The following is a 19,655-nucleotide window of genomic DNA, read 5'->3' on the forward strand; positions in this document are numbered from 1 at the left end:
ACATATTTCTTAACAGAATTCAATCAGATGGGATAGGAAGTTTTGTGTTTGCCTGCCCTTAACGATGCAACAAAGTATCTGCAATGTATCTTAAGATAACTTTTGACCTGAGCATATTAGTAGGGCATTCTCCTTAGAAGATGGCACGTTTATAAATCAGCCCTCTTCCGTTTCAATTCAAGATCAGCAGAAATTAAGAAAATATATAGTTCACAATTAATGGATTTTCAGAGCAAGAAATTAAGTTTAGCATCACCAACATGAGCTTATCCCAATTTTTTTTGAGGTCAGTACAGCATGTTGTCTTCTTCTATACTCTTCTGACTGCCGTCACCTCACAGTTAACACTTTTAAACATTTTTTTTCCTGTTTTACGTACAACTTTAGTTTGAATCCTGAGTTTATCTGTAAAATATTGTACACTATTGTTTATCTATTTTATACCAATGTGTACAATTGTTGGTGAAGTAATAACGAATAAATAAATAAAAACATTATTTTTAGCCATATCGACTTTCTCAAAATCCATCCATCCATCTTTGGTCGTCACCTTCCAGTATAGCCATCCACATTCATGCTCATCACTTTCCTCACAACATGATCCTCGTTCCTTCGCATCACATGCTTACCATGACTGACTTAAAATATAAAATCTCTATATAAAGTGTATTTTTAAAGGTTTCGAAGGGAAGCTACACTATCCCTGAGTGACGCTGGCTATATTTTGTCCGGGTACGGGAAGTGGTTTCCACGCACCTCAAATGATAACGCGTAAAAAAGCTAGTTGACAGTGTAGTGAGACTGAGCTATATCGAATTCATATAAATAAATAAATAAATAAATAAATAAATAATGTCGGGACACCTTTTCACACACGGTCGGTTAGCCCCATGGTAAGTTATTAATTAACTTGTGTTATGGGTGCTAACACAACTGATAAACTACATATAGCTACATATATACATATTTATAAATACATATCATAACACCCAGACCACGGCCAACAAGCATGCTCATCACACAAATGTCGACCGAACCGGGAATCGAACCCGGGACCTCAGGTTCGGCGGTTCGGCATGATGACCATTGCGCCATCATCACTATTTGACTAAATCACTATTTGATCAAACTAAAAGAGTTTCAATGGTCGTCATGTATATCTTTGTCAGCAATATGTAGCCAGAAAGTATTTTCTTGATCTTGAATCTTGATTGTTATACCTGCACTATACAAAAATAAAGCAATTATTATTTTCGCTACACATTTTTCGACTCCTTTGCTGGATTTCTAGTACGAGCCAAAGCTATTTGCTAATATATAAAGTACGAAAGGAATGTATGAGTTTTGCGATATTCGTGGTTACTCTGCTCTGCGAGTTGTGCAACTCTGATATACAAACGTATTTATATGTATTAACTAATATTATATTACAATGATATTTACATTCCCATTTACACAACTTGGTTTCATTTTAACATTTTCGGAAAACTTACAGCTAGAAGAAACAATATGAAAGAAATAATATGACACTTGAAGGCCATTAACAAGTTTTCACAAATAGTTTTAGGTTCATAGTAACTACTACCCATATTACAAATTAAATCTACTTGTGTACAAAAATAATAAAAAATAGGACTGTATTAACTGAATCAATGATGTCAAAGTCCTACAAGTGATGTGGGTAAGATTTTAGTAATTTACCTATCATCATCATCATCATCATCATACCCTTATCCCTATTTCATTTGCGGTCGGTAATCTCTTCATGTAGGTAGGGATATTTTTAGCGACAGTTATTGAGTAGACATCCGACAAAAGTACCTATGTTGATCCAAAGTGTAACGCGATACATTAAACAGAAAGATATTACTAGCATACTTGGAATCCTGCATCAGCATAAACTCTCCAATAGCAAATGAGAACGAAGTAACCGCCATAGTGCAGCAACGTTATAAAATACTCTTCGTTTCAACACTCCTGGGGCCCGATTCTCCTAATTTCACTTAAGCGTCATACGATTCACGTTCGACTGCGATCCAGTCCCGACTCGATTACGATTGAAGCGTATGTGGCATTCCGCTACTTTTTCTTTGAAATAAACGTTTTTATCCTTTTCTGTCATTCAATAATGAATCACTTTGTCTGCAAATGATTTACGATTGCAATATGATTGTAGAGCAAACTACCGTATGACCAAAATCGCCAAAATAGCAGACCAATCGCAAACCAATCGAATGGCGTTGGAATACGATTGGTCTTATATTAGTAGCAGTATGCCCGATATGGTCAAAACTGCTATAACGATCATATTGCGATTCGATTTTTATTCAATTTTGACATTATTAACTTAGGAGAATCGGGCCCCAGGAAAAATATTCCTCAATACAGTCTTATCAATTGATGCAGGTATCAGGGATTCCCGTTCTGCGTATTTACTGTTGGTCACAAAGAATCTGAACTCTTATATCAAGGGGTCAGTCCGTATCAATGAAACATATCTATTTAGTAAAGTTTCGAATTACACCAAGTATATAATATCAGCCGTTTGTTTGCAACCATCAGTGTCTAATATGACTTCGTATAGAGTGTGTTTTTTATTTGTTGTCCTAGCTACGCAAACATGTGTAGTTTTTGGACAAGAAGAAATTACGAAAAGCAGTTTAACATTCGTGATTGATGATACGGGGTCCATGTATGGTGAAATAGCTCAAGTCAAAGATGAAGTGAACATTATATTTGAAAAAGTTTTATCGTCTAGTGCATCGCAAATTGAAAATTTTGTTCTAGTCACATTCAATGATCCAAGTAAGTGGTGTTTCCCTAAATTTTATATTTTGGATAGTTATGCTTATATAGCAGAAAGCAAGTTACGAGTAAGTGGCTAAATATTTTTGCAATATTTTTGATAATGTAATTTTTTTATTTGGATTTAGTCTTTAATGAAATTGAGTTATGAGGAAATCAAACAATCCCGAAATATGTTCGCAAATATTTATACCTCTCGTATTATTCTATCTCTGTTCAGTATTATTGATCGATGATTTTTAAAACTATTTTTGGGTTTTATCCTATCTCAATTGTACATTCATTCTAGCGACTGTTCACCTATATACCAAATGTAAATAGACTTTGCTACAGCTTGCATAAAGTTTGCTACAATCATCAGTTATGCTTATGTACCTACATATTATATAGAATGCTTATCGCCTATTATATGGTAAATTTTGACGTGCCTAGGTCTCAACAGACTTCGGCTTAAATCTGGGCAGAGTTGATAGTTGAAACAGTTATTTTTTAACTTTCAACTTTCTAGCAGCAATTGTTTTGATATTCCAAAGCGCCGTTAAATAACTGAGTTTTTTACCAAGTACTGGACATACAAAAATATAAACAATATAAATGTAGTAGATAGGATGGTTCATGAAGCTTAACAGGTGTAAGCGAGAGATTTTTTTCAACAGATGCGGCACTTTTAACAATTACAAAAGATCGGAATGAATTCAAACGAGCTTTAGCCAGTATAGATGTTCATGGTGGTGGGGATTGTCCGGAATATGCCATGAAAGGCATTGAAATAGGTCTAAAACAAAGTCTACCACAATCATATATCTATGTGTTCACTGATGCGTCTGCTTATGACCACACTAGATTTGAAGAAATCAAGAGTCTGGCGCAGAAAAAGCAAAGTCAGGTAAACATTTTATATTTGCATTTTTATACTAGAAGCAGAGATAGGTCGAATTGTAAAACAATATTGTACAATTGATGTGTAGATAGCTCAAAATATTTAAGCCATAGCAAATATACGTCATAGTTGCGATCTGAAAGTTGCACAAAATGTGGACAAAACAGATATAAAGTAGGATAAACAATGTTTTATGTTTTGTTTTTTTTCTTTTTTTCAGATAGTGTTTTTACTCACTGGTGAATGCGGTTCCACGGATGATACTGATTACCTAGTTTACAATAAAATAGCTGAAGCTACTTCTGGTCAAGTTTTTCATATGGAGAAAGACGATGTCAAAGTCGTAAGTAGATAACCAAAACGTAAAAACACTTACTTCATTAACATTTAAAGACATAACTATACAATAACGATTACTTTTTTCTCAGGTATTGAAATATATAGAGGAGACCATCACTGGAAGAAGTATCACGCTTGTCAACAAAAAAATACCTCCTGGAAGTGAGAAAATTAAAGTAAGGATTTAAAATTATTTATAGTAAAGGTTTCGTATTAAATAGTTTACTTCTTCATCTTCTTTCGTGTCGATGACATGTCCTATAGTGAATCTACACTTTTTTTTCTTAATTTACTTATATTACTTTTTATCTTCAGTATCCTGTACCTCCCCGTTCCGGAGATGTTCTCATCACTGTGACTGGTTCTGAAGCTAAGATAGGAGAAGTCACAGGTCCTGGTGGAAGCAAGCCAAAAACCGAACCCGTGATCTCAGGCAAAGAAGAAATGGCGGTAAGTAACAATACCTATTCTATACTATTTATCACATAAAAGTAAGGCTATTGTTAAGAAAAATAAATTAATTAAGTGTTCATTATCGCTAGAAAATAACGCTTATAAATGCACGTCAACTAAGCAAAAAATTCGGCGTGGTCAAAGTTTATCAAAACACTGCTTTGATACAAAGTTCCACCGTGAAGTGCCAGTTTATGTCTTCTTAACTTTATCATCAAATCAACTTTACAGTACCACATTATTATCTTTACATCGAATAATGTTTATGTCTGCAGTCAGTGAAGGTCATAGCTCCAGAAGCTGGTGACCATGAAGTGGAAGTTGGCAGCAAATCTGGAGCCCACGCCGTCATTACTGCCAAGACCAGTTTCAATGTTCAGCTCGGTTTTTCTGTACTGAGGCCCACTTCTATGAAAGATACGGTCACCAAGCCTGCTCCAGGTAAGTTTTTTTTTATTAGAAATTGCGTAATTTTTTTTTCAATCTGTCTTCAAAAGGCTTGTTGACGCTTCGCTTGACCAAAAGGCTGGCTACTACCATAGCCAAAGGATAAGCATTGTCATCTAGTATGGAAAAGCTGCCAGCCTCTGGATAAAGGATAAGCATTGCCATCCAATGATGCCAGCCTTTTGGGCACGCTCCAGCACGACAGCGATGAGAAGTTTTTGAAGCTTTTTGGTTTTAGTGTAATCACTTCTATTATTATTTTTTGTTAAAACTTGCAAATAACTCTTATGATTTTTCTGTTAAAAAGTCCTAAAATTCTATGTCCACCCGAAATATCATCAATATAAATTGAGTCATTTTACAGTTCATTGTAAAAAATACTGATCATGCCTGACACATACATATTTCTGTTGTTGTTTAAACCATGTAATCACACAGATTATTTTTAGTTAGCTGCAGTAATAAATTGTAATTTATTTTTACCTACTTGATTGGGCTCAATTGTCAGCGCTTTGTAAACAACAGAGAGGATAAGAAACAATCCACAATATTATGAGATACCTAAAAAGAATGAGCTAGAAGTCAATTAATTGGTTATATTAGGTATATGTTATTATCATGTTTTTCAACATTAAGTACTTACTTGTTTGAATAAAGAATAAAATATAACTAGGTATATAAATCGCAATGTGCAAATGTGTGGAAAGTACTTACCTAACTATTTCAGAATAAAATAACTAGAGCAGTTTTTTCATAGCTGTGATTTGAACAATATAAGCTATTTTTAAGGTTCTCAAGTCACCTGGTTGTGTACAGTGCATGAATCGCATAACAAGCAGACAACATTTTAATTTATCAAACATACATTTTTTTCAGAGGGCAATGGCTTCTTAGGTGTCAAACTCCAAGGGGACGGCGTCAAACTAACAAAAGCTAAAATTCTGGATATGAGTGATAACGTCATCACGGAATTGCCTCTGGAGCTTGTCGATGAAGCATCTAAATTTTATGTCACTCCTTCTTTTTCTCCACCAAACACTATATTCCGTGTGTCAGTAAGTATTTTCTTTCCACTTGACAGTTAATTTATTTTAGTAGGTGTACTTTATTCGTAAGTGTATGTATAACCAATTATTCATCGTCTTTTTCTAGGCAGAAGGGTATGACGTCGAAAGTAAATTGCCGATTTCAATAACGGGGCCTACTCCGATAGAACGACAGAATCCAAGAACAGGTAAACCTAGAATACTATTGCTACATAAATCACGACTGCTTTGATTGTAATTCTAAAAGAAACAGAATATCTACATAAAGATAATGACTCAATTCATTTCTTTTTAACAGAAAAGGCAGAAAATACAGCACCACAGATCACAATCGATGGTTCTCCATTAATAACTACGGAATATGATGAACCTCTACAATTGAAATGCAGAGTACACGCTTACCCAAAACCTGATATCATTTGGGAGGAGAAAGATAGTGGGACGAAAATCCCTGCAACGGTATTGTAAACTTTTAGTACTGAAGGCACTTAGTCTTGATTAGTTTTTATAAGTGATAATAATTCTCATCATCTCCCAAGTCTTTTTCCCAACTATGTTGGTGTCGGCTTCCAGTCTAACCGGATTCAGCTGAGTACCAGTGTTTTACAAGGAGGGACTGCCTATCTGACCTCCTCAACCCAATAACCCGGGCAACCCGATACCCCTTGGTTACACTAGTGTCAGACTTACTGGCTTCTGACTACCCGTAGCGACTGCCAAGAATGTTAAATGATAGCCGGGACCTACAGTTTAACGCGCCATCCGAAACGCAGACATTGGTTTCCAATATATACTTAGAAAGTACATAGAAACTTACTAAATAATAAAAATTAATCTCTTTATTTCAAGTAACATTATACTTACCTTTATATGAAACACTGCCACATAGCCATCATAGATATGAACAGCTTCCAGCACCCATTGACAGATGAGCAGTCGAGTCTACTCACCACACTCTCTAAATAAATTTTCATAAAAGAAAATCGTTTTACAGGTGCAACTAGTTGAAGTACCATATGACTACGTCAGCATTTTGGATGTAGAGAAGTCGAACAAAAATATCACCTACCAATGCAGAGCAAGCAATTCCATTGGAGTGAACATAAAATTTGTTGAAATTCAAACTAAAAGGAAATTGCATTTAGATGTAATTGAGGCTCCGAAAGGTAACTTTAAAATCTTAAAGCACATATACACTGGTCAACAAAATTAGACCAACTTCCAGCAACAAGAATGAGACTTCACTTTTTAGGATGTTTTCAGTACGCTGAATCCAAATTTGGCTTCAGAATTGTCCTGTTAGCTCGGGATTTTGAGATATTCTAAGTTTTTATCCATATATATTGAGTATTTCCAATGATACGGGAGTTTTACTTGTATACTTCAAATTGTAATATCTCAGTGAAAGAAATTGATATTTGAGCAAGCTCAACGCTATTTGAAAGAAAAAGACTTGTTCTTTGAGACCCCTTGAAAACTTTTTCGGGTAAAAAAAAAACTCGCCGGTTTACATAGGAATTAAAATGGTTGAAACAGTGTTTTTCGCACTTTTAGGTTAGAATATCTCAAAAATCCCGAGCTAACAGGACAATTCTGAAGCCAAATTTGGATTCAGCGCACTGAAAACATCCTCAAAAGTGAAGTCTGGTTTATGTGGCAAAAACTTGTTGACCAGTGTATACTTAAGAGCTATAGATAACCCATACCAAAGCACTTTTTTATAAATAACAAGATCACAAGCTTTGTTAGTATATTCTAATCCAAGTATGTACTTGCGACTTTCGTGTATTTTATAATGTACTAGCTTTTGCCCGCGACTTCGTTCGCGTGGAATAGTGGCATCCGTCAGATTTTTGGTTTGAACAATAGATGGCGCTGTATGTCCGGAATAAATGGTATTTTTTATTTTTACTTTTTGTAATAAAAAATATCCTATGCCATTCTCCTGGCTCTAAACTACCTCCCTACTATAGATTTTATTCTTATAGTTAAATAGGTCACTAACACTTTGAAATCGTGTGCAAAAATTTGTGCCCGCGCCATTCCTTTCTCAAAGAAGTTATATCTAGCTATATTTGGTTATAGGTATGTTATTGATAGTAGGTAATTTTTTGGCAATAGAATTTTTTGTATTGGTAATGTGAATAAGGGATTGTGGTATTTGACATAAGAAGATAAGACTATAGTAAGAAAGTTAGTAATTTTTAGGATCACTTAGATACTGGTTACTTTTTAAATACGGATAGAAATGTGTCAAAAATTCTTACTCAACAGCCGCAGGGGAGCACCTTGGGAATCTAATCGTTTTTCAAATTAATTAGGAAATAACAAAGGGATGGTGGAATTAGTCGAAACCTTTACTATTTTATTAGTTATTGATTTATACATGAAATATTATAATAACTTATTAATAACATTATTTGTACAAAAAAAAAACATTTGTATACTAATATTCATAACTGTTAACAAACAACATTTGCATATTAACTTTCTAAAATTCCTGTACATGCATGATAACTATTGTAACTAATTTCAAACTAATAAATATATGTTCTACTTAATTGTATGTTTATTAAGTACTTACCCTTTTATGTCAAATACACTGAAAAGAATACACTCACACACAGAAAATGAATTTATACTAAAAATAATCATTTACCAAACCAAGACTAAATTAACTTTAGGGTGCATCTACACGGTGCAAGTAGCTTGCGCATGTTGATGCACATGCGCAGGTTACATGCGTTTCAAAAACGTGCGGGTCCAGCGACTCATGCATGTACCAAAGCAAAATACCCACCCGCGTGCTCTTGTCACTTGCGCATGTTAACTTGCTCCAGCTACCTGCACCCTTAGATAAACATACTTGATCAGAAGTCCTTTTGGTTTCTTCTAGATATTCATATCGATTACAAAAAGGATGGTCAAATAACTTGCAAGGTAGACGCCTACCCACCAGCATCGATATCTTGGTACAAAGATGGAAAGGATGTGTCTAGCAATCCGCATATTCAAGTTTCCAGTGACAAGTCTATTCTTACTATAAAAGACATGCAACCTAATTTAGAAGGAACATATATGTGTGAAGCTATCAATGACGTTGATCGGAAAGTATTCTATTCAGAAGTCACCATTTCTGGAGTAGGTAAGTGTACTGCACGATTCCATTAGGAGATAATCGTGATAACTTAGATTATGTAACAGAAAAGACACAATTTTATGGGCACCATTTCTGGTGGAGGCAAGTTTTCTGCACGACTGATAGACGATCAAGTCAACATAACTCGGATTATGTAAAAGAATAGATAAAATTTTATATTGATATCAGCTGTAGTTAAGGCAGAATTCTTACAACTATTTTTGCAGATTTATACAGCTTAGTAGATACAGACTTATATTTAGCAGTGTATGTATGAAGGTGTAATTTCAGATATTATTGAGAATATTTTATCAGTGTACTTTGCACTCGATGATTGTGTTTTTTCTTGTTTTATGATGCTTTTCCTAAAACAGTTCTTTAATATTTCAGAATCGCCCGTTATTGATAAATCGCACACAGAAGTACGTACTGCAGAGAAAACAGATGCAGTCCTGTCCTGTAGGTGAGTCATTAACTCATTAATCAATATGACTAATGATTTGGCATTGATTCTTATTGTCATCATCATCATCATCATCATCAGCCTATCGCAGTCCTGGACATAGGCCTCTCCAAGTGCACGCCACTGAGATTGATTTTCGACTTCTCGCTTATTGTCATAATATACCTAAATTAACATTGGATAAAAGTTTCACAAGATTATTTTTTAAAACTCCGAGAGATGAAACTGAGTAAGAGAGGTCAAAGGTGATGTAATAAGTTGTGATAAAACGTCTTGATAATACTGCAATAATATTAAAGGAAAATAAAAGCTGAAGAAATACAAAATAATAGGTAGGTATTAATGAAGCCAAAATAACGTTTAGAATTTTCTTATTTATTTGGTTACGGTTTAATAGTAAAGCAGCTAAACTGACTTAGAGGAAGTATTATTAAGAAAACTAATATTATTAGGGAAGGTTGTAAAAATAGCTTACGTCTCCGTTTTAGAAATCTTCTGTCCAGGTACAGACTGGGCATATGATTAGTCTAGGAAAATGATTATCAATTATGATGCTATTTTTAATATTTTTTTTTAATTTTTAGAATTGTCAAGGGTATCCCAAAACCGACTATTCGTTGGGTATTCCGACAAGCGAGCACTGACAGGATTACTAGATTGAAAGACACGACTGAAACATTAGTCCTGAAAAATGTGGGCAAACATCAGAGTGGAACTTACAAATGTGTTGCTAAAAACATAATGGGATTAGATCGAGTTTCCGTGGAGTTTGTTGTGGAATGTAAGTATTTATTGAAGAGTATTATTAACATCAAACATTCCGAAGAAATCGTTGAACAATAAATACTGAAGTCTTAAACAGGAGATTGTTGAAAACTTTGACTTTGAACTAAAAGATTATTTTTCCATTTAATCTCAATTCTCAACTATGATCAGACAAACCGAAGACATCTGATTACCAGTACTTTATTTTCGTAAAACACAAATAATCAGCTTTGTTCGGTAGTAATAACTTTAGCAATAATAATCATCATCATCATCATCATCTCAGCCATAGGACGTCCACTGCTGAGCATAGGCCTCCCCCTTAGATCTCCACAGATACCTGTTGGAGGCGACCTGCATCCAGCGTCTTAGCAATCTGAGCGAATTAGCAATAATAACACTGGTAAACTCTCTAGTCATTCTCTGATCTCCTCTGATGATGAATTTTCAGATAAACCAAAAATAGAAGAAGATGAGAAAAATATTTTGATCAAAGAGGGCGAAGACTTAACATTACCTTGCAAAGTTTCTGGGGAACCTTATCCTACGGTCAAATGGTACTTCAATGGCACTAGAATTGAAAATGCGACTGTTACTGGTGACTTCAGTCTCAAGTAAGTATCCTACTTCATATTAAAAAAACTGACTTTATATATCTAGATTGCTCTCGATAAACAAGCTCTTTCCATGTGGGTTCAAAACCCGACCAGTATTACAGGTTTTTTTCCAAAACTATCTTTACAATTGCGTATTTTTCTGTAATGAACTAAGCGTGAATTTTGCAGAAATGACAATATATGGCAGTAATTCAAACAGGCTACTGTGGCTAGCAATGAGAAATAGTTCAATAATTGTCAACTAATTAAAATTATTTCCAGGCTCAAGGCAACTATAGACGACTCTGGAAGTTACACGTGTGAGGCAGAAAACAAACTTGGACAAGCAAAAAAACACGTTTCGGTCCAAGTATTTAGTAAGTATAAACTTAGCACTGCTATTTTTGTTAACCTAAACATGATTTGAGTCAAGGCAGTTACTAGATTCCATTTTACCAATGGTTTTTTTTTTTAATAATTGAACTGTACTGAATGTATGTTGTATTTGTGTGCGTATGGAACAACGTCTAAAATAATAATAAAAAAAAGTAATAGAGCATTGCAATAAAAGCTTGTAAAAATAAAACATATTAAACTAGCCGTTGTCCCGCGATTTTAACAGTTTGAACTACTGCCGTACCAGGATAAATATAGCTTATTTTACTTGAGTGTAGCAAGATGATGTAGTAAAAATGTTTAAATTGGTTTAGTAGTTTCGGATCCTTTAGGGTACAAACAAACAAAAAAATCTCCCTTTTGGTATAAGTATGAAAGAAATGGTACTCAAAATACTTTTCTTTACAGACCCAGTAACGATTCACGAGCCGAAAGAGAAGAAAATTGAAATGATGGTTGGAAAGAGTGCCATGTTACAATGCCTGGCTGATGGCCACCCTAAACCAACAATAAAATGGTATTTTAACAGTTCTGATGGCAAAACACCAGAGAAACATGTAACGTAAGTACCTACCATTTCTGTAATTCAACTCAATTTATACATTGTAGTAAGAAAATATGTAATGGGCAGGGAAAACAATTAAAGTACCTAAATACTTGTAATTAGGTAAGGAGCATTTGTTCGCAGCTAAAATTGGAAGCAATTGGTAGTAGTTTCTAGATTATCGGAACACTTAATAACAATTTATTTGTATATATTTTTTTGTAATGCTTGTATAAATTACAGTACATTAACATGCAACTTAGCACCGAATTAAGAATAGCAATTACACATTTTTACAATATTCACATAGATATTTTGCCAGATTCAGTACCTTAATTTTTACTTTCTTTTATTTATTTCAGAGTTTCTGATGCCGTACCTTCTTTGCCCCTGAAGAATGCTCAGTTGGACCAACAAGGTTCTTACACCTGTGTGGCGGAGAACATAGGGGGATCTGCCAATCTTACTTACGAAGTTAACGTTTTCGGTATGTACTAGCTATTTAAGTAATATTTTATCCTGCTTTTTGGGCTGATATACATCCATTACTTTAAGGTTTTCAAGAAGCAGTCGTTATTAAATTTGGTATTACGCTTACCTGTAAACTAGGTACTTTACATTAAAAAGAAGCCAAAAGGTTTTGCCAACAAATGAGCTATGTATACCTGTACCTACATGTAGGTCTTAAAATAAGTGGCAACAAACAAATTCTCAAGATTTATCATATTAGTGAAGATAAACATCAACATCACAACAGCAACACAATCATAAACTATACTGTTTTCAGCTCCACCTATAATTGAAAACGTGTACCCGACTAAGACATTCGAAGCATTGGAAGGTGACTTGACGCTCAGGATTGCGTGCAAAGCAACGGGGAGTCCGAAGCCTACAATAGTTTGGACGAAGAATGGGCTCAACTTAGCTTTTGGTAAGTTAACTTACTAGCTTTTATTTAACTTGAAGATAATATAGCGAACTTAGCACACTGCAGACTAGACAGTCGCTCTATTGTTGGAATAAAATATATATTTTTTACATCGTGAATTCAAACAGTTTTAGGCAGTCTGAGCCTAAAAAAAATATCGGTCGGCTAAAAGTGTGACCAGCAACTGTAAAACTGATGACTGTCAAAATGAAGTTATTTTTATACCATGTACTTAAAAGTGTATGCTACGCAATCTTTGCCTTTTACAGTTTTACTGAACTATAGGCGCCTGCCGTAATTTTAACACAAATGCACGAGAAAGAATCATCTATACTAATATTATAAAGAGGAAAACTTTGTTTGTTTGTTTGGTTGTAATGAATAGGCTCAAAAACTACTGGACCGTTTTTAAAAATTCTTTCACCATTCGAAAGCTACATTATACACGAGTAACATAGGCTATCTGGGGGCACGGCAGTGCCCCAGCCAAGTCTCGAGCAAAACGGGCACGGCCGTACCATCTTTTCTCGAAGCGATTCGCGGCTGTTTCGCCCCTCCTATATCTTCGACGTGGACAAAGCTAGCAGTTTAGGTTTTCGGTGAATAATAGTAGGCATTAGAACAAGCTTAAGTTCGAAATTACATGCCGATTGAATTAATAGTTTAGGACTTACGGTCGATCAAAGTTACACCATTTTGTCACTCACTGACTAACTGACTCACTGATTCACTGACAGATCATCAAAAATCTAAGGTACTTCTAGCAGACTTAGAAACTTCAAATTTTGCACCAAGATAGATCATTAGCCACATATAAAGGAAAAATTATAAAAACATAAAAAAATAATATGCCATAGAAAACAATTTTATATTTGCGGTTTGGTAAGAACATTATGTATGGATTTTGACTGCATTGTTAACTTTGTTCGTTGTTTAAGTACCTATTCAATTGGATGAATACATACATAGAATAGAAAATAATACATAGACTATCATTAATACAAATTAATACATAAAGTTCATAATTCATTAAATTAATAAAGCTAAAACTCCATTGTATTGCGATAAATATTGTATGCGCGCTCGATAGATGGCGTTGTACCTGTCTGAATCGCGCTATGGTTTCGTTACAAAGCGCAGTCTAAGTAGTACTTCAAAATAATTCGATAAATTTCATTTGATAGCGCCATCTGTCTATGAAAAACCATTTCGAAACTAAAAAATATTGTAGTGATAATTGATATTCGGAGAACTTTACGTGTTATTTAGTTTAGTTTAGCTAGTTATAGTTTGTAAGTTAGTAGATATATATTTATTTAGTTAGTTATTTATTATACATATATATGTATATATATATTTGCATATATATATATAAGTTTAAGCCCTATTAATATATTGTTATAGTAGTAATTGTAAATATAGTGTAATGGAACGTGAAAAAAAAGAAAGAAATACACTTACAAAAAATAAATGAGATCCCACCAAAAACATTAAATGTAAAAAAATGCCAAGTCTCTCGATGCAGTCTTTCCATCGTAAAAAGTTTTGAGATCTCATAGAAGCCAAGTCCTATTCAAAATATTTTGTAGTTATAAATCAACATTTAGTAATTGTATCAATAGTTTTCTTTATATTATAATTATAGTGACTTGGCAATGAGCACAAATTAAAAGCTGCTTGCTGCCTGGAATTATGTGCAAATATTACTGACGAGACCAGTGATCAGATTATTTGTTACGTGTGAATCATGATGGTCACTACCGACTACATGCTCCAATACAATAATTAAGAATACCTTACGGGCCATCGCTTAAAAAAGTAAATGAATCGAGAGTACACTAAGACTGACTGCCGTTGCCGAAATTCGGTTGGGACGACACGGATAAACCAAAAGAAAATTAAATCCAAATATGCCGTTTTATTTGTTTCTTCTTGTGCTCATTGCCAAGTCACTATAATTATAATATAAAGAAAACTATTGATACAATTACTAAATGTTGATTTATAACTACAAAATATTTTGAATAGGACTTGGCTTCTATGAGATCTCAAAACTTTTTACGATGGAAAGACTGCATCGAGAGACTTGGCATTTTTTTACATTTAATGTTTTTGATGGGATATTTTATTCCGGTACGGGCAGTAGTTACCACGGAACGCGGGAAACGGCTAGTTTATAATAAAATACTTGCTACAATTCTTTTCAGGGACTGAGTGGTATGAAATGGAAGAAGATGGAACTCTAATCATTAAGAATATCGACCATAGTGCTGAAGGAACATATGTGTGTATAGCAGAAAATAGATTTGGAAACGATACAGAATTCTATGAAGTTAAAGTCAAAGGTATGTTGGAGAATATACGTATATCACTTTATTTTATGAGAGGTAACAGTACATAGACATAAAATTATTAAATCGAACATTAGGAAAAAATACGAAGTACACAGAATAGTATTATAATTTTTATCAGCCGATAAAGATATAAAATTAGGATATAAATTATATTACAGTAGGATATTTAAAAGCTTGTTTTAAACAATGCAAATATATTTTAAAAAAATTAGGTATTGCCTAAAACTGTAAATATCTGTGTGGCATAGACATTAACCCTATCCCCTGACCCTACTGTTTTTGGAGCTGTTTCTTACTGATTGTCAATTGCAGCAATAATAAAAATAGGCGCATAGAAAACCTACGAAAAAAAATCTTCCCTTTTGCGACCACGAGGCAATATATTAGAAAATTGTTTCAGATCCTTCAGTATTAGAGATACCAACAAAAACGATGTTAATAGAGGAAGGCAAACCTGCTGACATCACTTGCGACCTACCGCATACGGCTACCGATAAAATACGTTGGTTTAAGGTACTTAATACATCATCACTATATTAAAAATCATCATTTTATTGTACCTTCTCCCATTATTTTATTGGATTTGAGATAAAATCAACACTGCCTAAGTATTTTGTCAAATAGAGAAATAAGTGTATTGCAGTTTATAACAATTCATAGAGGTTTTGGTGCAAGAAAGGGCAACTTTATAAAATTAAAACTTATAGTTAAGTTCTCCGTCGCGTATAGGTATTAATTTGTTCACCTGAAAACTGTCTGAAATATTTTTATGCTGTTTTAAAAAGTCTTTTTTGCAATTTTTGCCCGGAGCAAAGCATGGAAATTGATAGAATTCATACCTACTTCTTTTAATTTTACATGTTTTTTTTCTTCAAGTTTTCCTCAAAGACTATTTTTTACAGAACGGCAGGCCCATAGAAAGTGAGGAACTACACATAGTGAACATAACACGAAGTGACGATGGCCTCTATACTTGCCGAGTGAGTGACTTTGTGAAATCACGATCATTCACCACCAAAGTGGTGGTGGGATTCAAACCAATATTTGCTACCGAAGAAAAAGAAGAGGTCCAGTTTATTCTCAATGCTGATCCTGAGTTCCTTTCGTGTCAAGCTTATGGAGAACCGCGACCTAAGGTATAGTGAAAAAAATCCCAATATCAATAACCATAAAAAAAATAAACATAAAATGCTAAAACTCTATTTGTCGGGCTTTGATCAGATTTAAATGAAGTTTGATACACAAATAGTCTCTAGATTGAGATAGGGTTAGGCTACTATTAATCCAGGTGCGCGAAGTTGTTCCCTCGGGACGCGGGTGGAACCGCCGAGAACAGATAGTGAGGTACATTGTTATTGAGAAGTACATTTTTTCGAAATTCCAAAATGGCACACCTTCACAGTTTATTTTAAAAAAATCCTCATAATGGTGTTGAAATATTTTTTTTGTTTCTTCAGGACACCATTTGGAAACACGATGGCAAAGTGACCAACGTGACTGACATGTCATATCCTCTGGGTATGGTATTCGGAGCCACGGGAACATACGAATGTGAAGTTAGCAATGATTTTGGGACTATCCGTCGCACTTTTAAAGTCACATCTAGAGGTAAACTATAACTTATTTTCATATAAAGATAAGGATTTAAGTTTTTTTTTATCTGTCTTTGTTACTAATCTTTGCAAGAAAAGTCCATTTGTACTTTTTCATTCACTGAACATGAACATTTCGAATAACTATAAAAATATTTACAGATTGCATTTTGGACCTCAAGAACGATTTTCCAGAAAAACATCCCTTGATGTATTCATCGTCACTATCTTGGCCAGCTTTCCAAGTGACCGAAGGATTCATGATCATACCAAAAGCAGAATATTTCTACTTCAACTGTCCCGAAAAATTTGCAAACTTCCCATCAGGGGCTCACGTAATGGCATTCTGTGAGAGAGACAATCAAATCAAAATCCGAGGCATTAACTATAATTTTGAAGACCTAAAATGTAATGAAGAAGTGAAGCCTGATATTATGGAAACTGGCTTCGAATGCTTACCTGGTAATACGCAATACATTCAGATTGGATTCAGAGTGCATAACGAGTTCCTAAAGGTGTACGAAGTCTGTTACGACAATGATAAGAATGAGCCGTTGTTTGCGAAACACAAACTGTCTCCTGACCACACGGATTCTTCTATTGAATCGGAATGGTTCAACGATATTCTGCCACATGATTTCGACTCCATGTACGACTGTGCAAGACAAGCGTATGATATTTCTTTAGCTCTGCCGGGTTTTCGTTCAGATGGATCTTGCTGCTATGGCAAAAGACAGCTGGTGAACTCTAAGAATTTGCAGCCAGGAGTGCCAGCTTCAGCGTCGTTTAATTATTTGAATGTTGTCCCTCAATGGAGTACTTGTAATTCAAAGGTGTGTATGTTCTTTCCAATGTTGGAAACATTTGTTTTAACACCTTGGTAACACTTTTTGTTCTCTTTCAAATGAGACTAAACAGGAATGTTTTTCATACAGTTTATAAAGTAAATTTTTTTAGTCTTGACTAAAACAGGGTTTGTCAAACCCACCCAAATGAAAGTGTCAGCATAGTTCCAAAAATATGACTTAAACAATTGTATGCTTTCAGAATTGGGATGATTTGGAAGACAGAGTGAGAAATTTGGTGAAAAAAGCTGGAAGAGATCTTAATATTAGCACCGGTATTGCCAACCCATATCCTGATGCAGCTCCTTATGTGTTTCCTATTCTTAAAGACGGCTATGGAGTGTCTCAGGCTGTATCACCCTTTTTATGGAAGGTAAGACCCCTATGGGTAAACGACTTTTTAGTTAAAGGTGAGATGTTTAAAGAGCATAGGGGGCTAGGATTAAGAAAAACGAACGTAATCAATGGACTACTATTAATGAGGTCGATAATAATAGGGTAACTTTTTCCTTCAATATCTTTTTAACGATTTTTTTGACGGTTTGCCGTGTGCTTTACAACTACACTAATTGCTATCAATCAACAATAGAAAGAAGTAGTAAAGCGTATCCAAATAAAAGCAGCCTAGAGATTCAACTCAGAGACTAAAGTAATTCAGGGACTCAACAAAAGATTATTATTTTGATATATTTCTTAATTCATCAAATCCATTTTTTTATCTTCATTATATTTTTGAGTACACATAAAATTAATGAAGAAACTTTGGATCCCCAGGTGGTGCAAGATCCCGCAACTGGGGAGTCTCTAGCGATAATTCAGGTCAATTTCCCCTTGTTGGATAGAGAAGACGCTTCAAGGCATATTCTATGTCCTGACATTTGTGAGAATATCGATTGGTTGAGGGGCTCTGATTGGCAGAATGTCGAAGATGGATTCACCTACTGCTGTGCCATTACAGAATTTGAAAAGGCTTTCGGCTTTAAAGATCTATTTAGTCCTGACATGAACCGCGTTCTTTTCAGCACCAGTCTTATACCTGAAAGTTATTTGACAAAAAAATAGTATTATTTCTAATTTAAGAATGTAAATATATTTAACAATTAACAAATTATGATGTTTACGTAAATAAACACCTGAAACGATTATATTTAAGAATATTATATTTCTATTATTTATTTTATTGTGTTATTATTGTGATAAGGTTAAGTCACTTAAATTGCGGAGAAGTTTATTTTTGTTTTTTTCTCATTACTTCTTCACTACGTAATGTATAATGTAATAAATGAATGATAAAGTACTTAAATCATCTTATTCATTTTTCCATAATTCCTGCCGCTGACCATTGAAGAAAAAGAAGTACCTATTTAAATTTTAATAAGTATATAGCCCAACCCATCTATCTAGCGCAGTCGGGGGGCGACTGCTAACAGCTTACTAATTTAGCCAGGTAAGTATGTAGCTATCTGTCACACATTACCAATCTATAAAACATTAGTGGGATCCGAAATCTATAATAGATGTACAGTCAACTTCAGGTCAGTGGTAATAGTTTTATAGGAAAATCGTACTTATCACTATTGAGTTAAGGTGCATGACAGTTACCACTGATATGCAGTTTACTGTACAAATGATGGTCTAGAAAGACATGAATCTATGTTCTGTTTGACTATCGACTTTCAAAGCAAGAGTTGAAGGTTGCAGCACTGACATTAACATCCTAACTGCCATTATACTAAGACAACGATTATTATAAACAATTATTTTTGTTCACAATTATTGATTGAAAAAACGCGTTATCTGATAATAATCTAACAAACATAATTATATGCAACTTAATATAAATTTATATGGGTGATTTTTTGTGTGCTACGTCTGTCACCGGGCCGAATCTCATTGAAATTTTTATGAGAAACAATAACTGTATACTTAGTTTACATGTTAACGGTTGATGTACCTTTTACTGTTGTTACTTTAACAAGAAATAATGAATAAAGAATACAATGTATATTTTGCTCGATATTAAAAACGGAGTTAGACTTGTAATTTTTCAGTATTTAAATTAA

The 19,655-nt window shown here is 34.3% G+C and overlaps 1 protein-coding gene across 1 annotated transcript; it reads left to right on the top strand.

Annotated features, from left to right (window-relative positions):
* Positions 1–2,525: 2,525 nt before the first annotated feature.
* LOC110372973 (hemicentin-2) lies at positions 2,526–18,833 on the top strand. Its single transcript, XM_049841550.2, has 25 exons — positions 2,526–2,805; positions 3,462–3,691; positions 3,906–4,028; positions 4,114–4,200; positions 4,340–4,474; positions 4,753–4,918; positions 5,801–5,979; positions 6,077–6,158; positions 6,269–6,429; positions 6,965–7,136; positions 8,867–9,115; positions 9,500–9,572; positions 10,157–10,353; positions 10,789–10,951; positions 11,216–11,310; positions 11,738–11,891; positions 12,236–12,360; positions 12,661–12,804; positions 15,009–15,146; positions 15,556–15,668; positions 16,058–16,291; positions 16,613–16,763; positions 16,910–17,580; positions 17,795–17,965; positions 18,367–18,833. Exons 1-25 carry the CDS (start codon positions 2,571–2,573, stop codon positions 18,652–18,654), a joined length of 4,536 nt encoding a protein of 1,511 aa, XP_049697507.2. The 5' UTR covers positions 2,526–2,570; the 3' UTR covers positions 18,655–18,833.
* Positions 18,834–19,655: the final 822 nt, after the last annotated feature.

The sequence above is a fragment of the Helicoverpa armigera genome, chromosome 19, assembly GCF_030705265.1.
Source record: "Helicoverpa armigera isolate CAAS_96S chromosome 19, ASM3070526v1, whole genome shotgun sequence".
Taxonomy (NCBI): Eukaryota; Metazoa; Arthropoda; class Insecta; order Lepidoptera; family Noctuidae; genus Helicoverpa; species Helicoverpa armigera.